This window comes from Galendromus occidentalis, unplaced genomic scaffold (genome assembly GCF_000255335.2).
Source record: "Galendromus occidentalis unplaced genomic scaffold, Mocc_1.1 scf7180000076330, whole genome shotgun sequence".
Taxonomy (NCBI): domain Eukaryota; kingdom Metazoa; phylum Arthropoda; class Arachnida; order Mesostigmata; family Phytoseiidae; genus Galendromus; species Galendromus occidentalis.
In genome coordinates, this window is record NW_003804319.1 from 2,199 (window position 1) to 9,832 (window position 7,634).

General features: G+C 50.4%; 3 protein-coding genes across 3 annotated transcripts in view; 2 read left to right on the forward strand and 1 right to left on the reverse strand.

Annotated features, from left to right (window-relative positions):
* Window positions 1-1,194, forward strand: part of LOC100906973 (uncharacterized) — a 1,337-nt gene extending 143 nt beyond the window's left edge. Inside the window, exon 2 of the mRNA XM_003738801.3 lies at window positions 175-1,194. Within this exon, the coding sequence (XP_003738849.3) occupies window positions 175-1,194 (1,020 nt within the window). The remainder of the gene's footprint in view (window positions 1-174) is intronic.
* A 1,695-nt stretch (window positions 1,195-2,889) lies between these two features.
* LOC108865134 (uncharacterized) lies at window positions 2,890-3,651 on the forward strand. Its single transcript, XM_018641838.1, has one exon. It carries the CDS (start codon window positions 2,890-2,892, stop codon window positions 3,649-3,651), a length of 762 nt encoding a protein of 253 aa, XP_018497354.1.
* A 1,897-nt stretch (window positions 3,652-5,548) lies between these two features.
* On the reverse strand, window positions 5,549-6,169 carry LOC108865135 (uncharacterized). Its single transcript, XM_018641839.1, has one exon. It carries the CDS (start codon window positions 6,167-6,169, stop codon window positions 5,549-5,551), a length of 621 nt encoding a protein of 206 aa, XP_018497355.1.
* Window positions 6,170-7,634: the final 1,465 nt, after the last annotated feature.

The window sequence follows — 7,634 nt, forward strand, 5'->3', positions numbered from 1 at the left end:
CTATCCAACAATCAGAAATTTCCCATCATCCTCCCAGCGAGCTGTGGTCTATCCAAACTACTTGTCCAAGACATCCACGAGAGGAGGTGTTTCCACTCAGGGGGGATAAACTATATCCTCCAACATCTCCGACAAGAATATCTTGTAATCCATGCGAGAAAAATTGCTCGCCAGGTCGTGAAGGCATGCGCCACATGCAAGATCTTCCACGCAGAAGCAGCAAGCCTGCCGACCCCCCCATTGCCAGCATTTAGAATCGAGGAAGCTCCTCCGTTCTACCACTCAGGGTGCGACTTCACGGGTCCGATAAGATATAAGAAAGACTCCGGCGAGGTCGGAAAAGGATATATCCTCCTTTTCACCTGCGCAGTCACCCGAGCGGTCCACCTGGAGCTAACAACGGATCTATCGACAGTCGAAGTCCTAGGGGCATTACAAAAATTCATCAACCGATTCCCCTCAGTGAGGACTATAACCTCGGACAACGGTCTGTCTTTCCAGAGAGCATCCAAAGAACTGAAGCTAATTTACGAGAACGTCAAGAACGGGGAAATAAAGAAACAGTTATCAGACTTGATGATCTCCTGGAAATTCATCGTACCGATGGCACCGAACTTCGGAGCCTTCTACGAAAGGCAGGTCCAGACCATCAAGAGACCACTTCGAAAGATCCTAGGATCCGCGGTCCCTCACTTCAGAGACTTAGAGATAATCCTCAGCGGAATCGAAGTGATGGTTAACAGTCGACCGATAACTACGGTAGCTTCAGGAGCGGATAATATCGAAGCTCTTTCTCCGGCAGATCTCCTCTTCGGATATAGGGGGAGAACGGTCATTCCGGAACACTCATCGAAACCCAGGGAAGCGGCGGACGCAGGCAAGATCATATTCTCCAAGAGATGGAAATACCAACAGAGAATCCTCAGTTCTTACTGGAAGCGTTACCACGATGAGTACCTTCAATGCTTGAAAACAGCCCACAAGCAAACTCCGGTCGCGGCAAGACCCCTGAAAGTCGACGATGTGTGCCTACTCCAAGGAGAATCATACAATCGAGCCTTCTGGCCATTATGCCGAGTCATCTCATTCCCAGAGAATACCCCACCCGAGAAGGCCCGATCCTGTACAATCAAAACAGCCAAGGGCCAAGTACTCCATCGGCCCATCCATAAGCTATACCCATTAGAAGCATAGAACAAACCCCACCCCCGGCTCCCCGCGTCCTCAAAAGAAGAAACAAGAAAAATTCTTATCGTAGTTCGAACTTAATTGAACTAATTCAATTTATTGAGCTCTGGAGCTGGTCGCCTGGCGACGCTCGCGCGAAAGGGCGATGAGCGCCATTCCCTGTGCCAGATAGGTCTCGACCTCTTCTTCGCGAGTGAGCATGTCAGGATACACCTCTGAGTGCTCGTGGCCGGCGGGGCAACGGAATTTGTGCTCACCGGCGGCACGGAACGCCTCGACGGGAGCTGGAGGCCACAGGATGTCGGGAACATCCTTAGAGTCGACCATGAGTAGCTGCTCATCAATCGCGGATTGGCGCTCGATGAGGCACAGGTAGCGCTCAGCCAACCACGAAGGCGGCGGCGGACGGAAGAGGAGCCTCTGGAGCGCCAGGGCGTCGGCGGAGGGCCGCGGGCACTCCCCGTACAGGGAGTTACTTAGACGCCGGTACGGGGCTTGTTCGACAATGACCATGCAGCGCCATAGGTGCAGGCTCAGGCGTTGCACTTGCGAGACGGAGTATCCGGATAGGATTGGATAGAGCCGCATCAACTGGAAAGAAGGTGGTCATAGTCAAAGGACTAATAGAACAATGTTCCCCATCAGAGACAGCAATATCAAAGCGCACATCTAACAAAGCCTACCTCAGCTTCAAAGAGTCCCCTAGGGGAGCGTGGGTACGGTGTGCCAGGGCGGCGTTTACCATCCTTGTTCGGAGAAGGCATCCCTGGGATGTTCTCTTGTCTCAACGAAGGGAAAAAGTGAGCCTCGGAGCGCGCGGGACCGACGATCTCGACAGGCCACCAGGGGGCGACATGAAAATTTAAAATGATGCGCGGGAATGTTCCAGGAATTGTCAAACCCCACTCTGACAATTCGGCGGGGGACTGTCACGAACAGGACCAGGTCCGTTGCGTCATCATCAACCTCTTATTACTCCCACCACACGATTTCGACCATATTACACTCTATTCTAATCACATAACACATCCCGACACACACTCCCAGAGAGAGGCCAGGTAATCACCAAGGGTAATCTTACTATACAGTTAATCTAAGGGGTTCCTCTCCTTCCTTCCCATGTGTATATTCCATATTCATTATTCTTATGTCGTTCGTTATTTCCTAAGTTAAATCATCTCAATCAGAGATAAATAAATAAGACTCAGAGTCGGTAGCGCACTTGGGGATTCGCGCCGTCAGCGGCGGCGCGTATCTATAGCGAACTCTTCTCGGAACAGCTCTCTGGCCACGGAGGGCGCGACAGTCTCTCCAACAGCTGACTGTCAGTGGCGCTGTCAGTGGCCGGAACTGTGACGTCAGACGTCAGTAGCAATCTCGATACCGGTAAAGCCTGATCACGCTCAGCGCTTCCCCGATATTTCTAAGGACTCAGGGTTCAAATCCTTGATCCCGGTTTGCGAAAAGATAGGCCTGGGTCACGCCCCGCTATCTAGTTCATCCCCTACAAGTGCGCGCAGACTTAGAGTCATTTCTAGTGAATCCTCAGTGTCCTCATTGGAAGTGCTTCGAAGCTGTGCCACAGATATATTCCTTGAGAAGCGATGGACTAAGTAAGACTACGTCTGGAGCTGACTTCCTTATTTTCAACGACGGATGCAGCGATCGGATTAATTCTCGACTATCGACTTGATTATCGCCATGTGTGACGCGCCGATTATCTACATGGACGGAACATTCAGGGTGGTACCCACCCTGTTTACGCAGCTATACTACACGCTTCACGGTGAATTCAAAGGCGCGATAATTCCCTTTGCATACTTCCTCTTGCCGGATAAGCGTAAAGAGACTTATATTAGGATGTTCGATCTCCTAACGAAGAAAGCCATCGAAATCGGCAGGGCTTTTTGCCCCCAAACAATTCAAGTGTATTACGAGGTTGCGACCCTGGGAGCCATCGGAGAAATGTTCCCGGTGACCGATAGAACAGGTTGTCTGTTCTACTTCAGCCAATGTTTGAGGCGAAAGGTCCAGAACCTCGGACTGGTCACTCATTACGCCGACCCCAGTGTGAGACGCTTCCTGAAATCTATAGCAGCGATGGCTTTGGTTCCTGCGGATCGTATGAGAGATGCATGGCTCGAGTTCAATGCTGAGGCGCCAGGTCCTGACAACCCAGCCTATCAGCGACTAGAGGAGTTCAAGCTCTATTTCATCAGGACTTGGCTTGAAAATGCGTCTGTCTCCCCCTGTGCGTCTGGCCCGCGAACTACGAACCATTTGGAAGGATGGCACCATGCGCTGAATCAGACCGTGAAAAAGCGCCACTTGAATTCGTTCGAGATGGTTGCGCACCTACAGAAGCAGGAAGAGAAGTTCAGACTCAACATGATGATGCTCCGCATGGGGAAACCTGCCCCCAGCCAAAGAAAAACTATAGGGTTCTCAATGAGAATTTGGTAGAATATGCGAGAGAATTCGAGGCCAATGAGATAGACCTGAGGGATTACCTGCGCCGAGTGGCTTACGGATTGCCGTAGGCTTGAGAGAAACCTCATGCTTCGATACCCTCATCCGGGTACATCTCTGCCCTGAGCGCCGTCCCCCGCTTCGAATATCTAATATTCGACAATATCATGAGAAGAATTGTTGTAATTTTGAGGAACATAAGGACACCGGCTGATCTCTGAGATGGCGGGTTGCAGACTGTTGTTTTTATTCAAGACGTGGTAGTCGGTGATTACAAGTTGTGTTCTACCGCACGCGCGACATTCGAATGTGTGTAGCTTCACTCTTATATTGTTGTACTAGAAACCTCACAATTATTTACAACGCTCCCTCCGAATTGATAGGTTTCAGGCCGATCCGATCGCACAAGAATCGGAATCTGACTCTTTCTAACGCTTTGCTGAGTATATCAGCGGGCTGGTTCTTCCCGTCTATGTATATTATGTTCTACAGTCAGAAGACCTTCTAAAAACTTCTCCCTTACGAAGAGATGACGCACCTCTTTGTGCCTAGATCTTAGGTTTTCCGCTAATTTAACGGCACTCGCATTGTCCACAAATAGAGTGACAGGCTGGTTATCGCCCACAAGTTCGATTAATGGACGCCTCAGCCACAACGATTCTTTGGCACCTTCACTAGCCGCTACAATCTCAGCTTCCGTGGTTGGTAAAGCAACCGACCTCTGTAGCTGACTGTTCCAAGAGACAGCCCCTCCACTGTACATTGCTACTAACCCAGTGGTTGAACGTCGGGTCTTTGGTTCTCCAGCGAAATCTGCATCTGTGTACACCTCCAGAGGTGTAGTTGAATCGTAGATTATTTCGTGGTCAGCGGTTCCCTTCAAGTATTCCATTATTCGAAGCACCGAGGTCCAGTCGGCTTGAGTTGGATTTTCCATTGATCTCGCCGCTCGGAACACCGCGAACGCTATGTCTGGTCGTGTGGCCGTAGCAAGGTAAAGAAGGCACCCGACTGCCTCCCTGTATGGTGTATTCGGCGACACAGATCTCTTGTTGTCACTTTCTTCTCTGCCCGCTGGGGTCGAGACCGAGTTGCACGAACCCATTCCGAATCTTTCGAGAGTTTTCTCGATATATCTCTGCTGACTGATTCCGATGCTGTTCCCTACACCCCGTCGGATATGGATGCATAGGTAGCTTGTGAGGTCTCCTACAGTTATTTTGAATTCTTGCTTGAGAGCATCGAGGAACTCGAGATTTTTCTGCTCACAGTCTCCAACCAGCAGGCCATCGTCTACATATACAGCAACGAAAATTGACGCTCCGTCCTGATGTCGATAAAATAGGCACGGATCTGCCTTGCTACATTCAAATCCCCGGCCTGACATGAACTTTGAGAACCGAAGATTCCAGCACCTAGGTCCCCGGCGCAAACCGTAGAGACCGCGCTTTAGCTTACAGACTCTACCCGTGCGATCGTCGAAGCCCTGAGGCTGTTCCATGTACACCTCATCTGAGAGAGATCCGTATAGGAAAGCGGTTTTCACATCGAACGGCATAAGATTCATCGGTACTTCGGTCTTTGGCGGGCCAACGCTCAAGTCGCCAAAATGGCGTCTAAAATAGCGCTTTCTGGCGGGCGATTCAGCGGCGTTTGAATGTCGCTACAGATAAGACGCCACGTATCCCCTGGTAAAGATTACTGGGAATTGATGATCATTTCTAGCGAAAGTACTGGAGAGCATGCAAGAATGAGTACAGAAATGTAATCTGGATGAAGAAGTGCTCAAATCCGCGTAAGGATTCGGCGCCGCGCTAGAATGCTTACGCGGTCAAATCAAGTGAATCAAGTGAAAACACAGCAATATAAGTTTAGAATGGACCTTTCGAATTTATTGTGGCGATTGCTTGCTTGCTAAAAGAGAAAGTATCGCTTCGAAGGGATCCCTCGCCTTGAGGGAAGCACGCCAAAGGTGTTCCGCGAGGTACGAATCCACGGTGTGACGATGGGTCCCGTGTCGGTGGCGATTTTTGTCTTTGACCGACCTCCATTGCCTCTCGATCGACTGCGTGTGCGCTCCAGTAATGGGGTCGACGAAATTCTTCGAGTGGTTTACGGTCTGATGCTCGAACCCCCAATCGGCCAGTCTGAAATATGCCTTCCAGCAGTCGGAAATCACCCGCGTTCCGGGCAATACGTGCCTCTGCATGGCTGCTTTCAGAGTGGGAGCTGTTCGATCGGGTACTGTCATCATGAACGCTTCCCGAGTCTCCCGACAGATGCCTCCGAAAACCCATTGAGCGGGGAGAATCCTCCCACGTTGGTATTTCCGTTTGGAAAACAGGGTTTCATCTATCTCTACGGTGAGACCGACCCCGCCTATCGGCGCACGGTTCGACAGTTCCTCAACCACGATATCTCTCAGAGCGGAGTTCCAAGATCCTATAGCTTTGCTTGCGATTCCGAGCTCCTCCTCGACGTGTTTTCGGGCAGTTCTGCCGTGAGCCCACATGTGCAAAAAGAGCACTACTGTTCTAAGAGGCAAACGTGTCTGGCTCAACCATGTATGCTGCCTCAAGCCGATCTTTACGTTGCAATCCCCTTTACGACACCTGTGTCGAGCTGCTAGCGGCTCGAAAAGCATCAAATGTCCCTCAGAACAGAATCTTTGTCTTGGAATGATCCCGGCATCTTGAAGAAACTCCTTTGCTGCTTCTTCATGGCTGTACCCTTTGGGTACAGCTGGGTAAGGGGGCGTTTTCGGCCACGACTCCGATTTTCGAAATGGATTGCGTGGCGTAATGTCCCACTCTTTAGGAGCATATTGACGCACTCAGATCATCTCAATCGCTTTTCAAGTCCGAATGGTATGCGAAAGAAAAATTGAAGTGTGTTCGGACACCTGAGACCACCTGAAATCTTTGAACGGTCATTGCGCGAGAACGGAATAAGCTAGAGACTCGCGCTTGGTGGCGTTCGGAAGCTGGGGACAAGAGCTACAAAACCATGTCCCAATCACCGTCCTGAGATATTTTCTCCATGAGATACAGATCGATTTTCGTCTGGAAAAATCACTTTCTCGTGATTTTTCCGGAAAAAAATGTGATTACCAAGCTGGAATCGCTTGGGACAAGTTTTTTTGAGATCCCCACGTTCCTGCGAATGCGATTGCACCGGTTTGGTGTTGTCCTTTTTTGGTATTGTGTCGTTTCCGAGCGTTATCCATTAATAACCCTCGATTTGGGGACTATCATACTAGAAGCATGCCCTACCAATCGATCCCCGTAAGGAGAAGCCATCGCTGCGCTAACATCGCATCAATCAGTCTTCTCGGTTCATATTTATTCAGTCTTCATCGCTATCCTCTTCGATTACGGGCACATAAGCACCGCGATTGAAAAGCGAGCTGAGTATTGCCGCCGGTCGGACGATTGACGGGACTGAACTTGGACTTCGAGGATGGGGCTCTTCTCGCGATGGTACTTCAGCGTAAGCTTGCCATCTTCACTCATCATCTCGGCTAGATAAGAGAGTGCCTGAGACAGCTGATAAGTGCCTGTGCAGAGGACGGAATGCACGGAATACCTTTAGATCATCTTCATTCAGCTCCGGGAAGTCCTCGACCGAGTCGGAGTTCACTTCGATCCATGGACGCCTGACTGCATTCCAGTTGTTCGCTCGGACTTCCTCTCCCAGGGTATTCGGAACATTTCTGATCTCTTTCATGCGCTCCACCACTTCGAGGAACATGCTCTCATCGGACGTCAGACGTTTCCCGAAGCGGTTGTTCAAGTAACACGCGATCCGGAGCATCGTTCCGATCTTCGGGAGTAAATTATTGTCGACTCGATGGTCGAAGATCCTGTACTTCTGTTTGATGATGCCGTGAAGGGCTTCCAGAGCCCACCGAATTCTAGCCGTTTTCTGAGTTCAGATGGAACAAGACGATGCACAGCCGTTGAACCGCAAACGGAACA

What these genes read in the sequence shown, in the direction of transcription:
- LOC108865134 (XM_018641838.1), top strand. Translation starts at nt 2,890, where the DNA reads ATGTGTGACGCGCCGATTATCTACATGGACGGAACATTCAGGGTGGTA.
- LOC108865135 (XM_018641839.1), bottom strand. Translation starts at nt 6,169, where the DNA reads ATGTGGGCTCACGGCAGAACTGCCCGAAAACACGTCGAGGAGGAGCTC.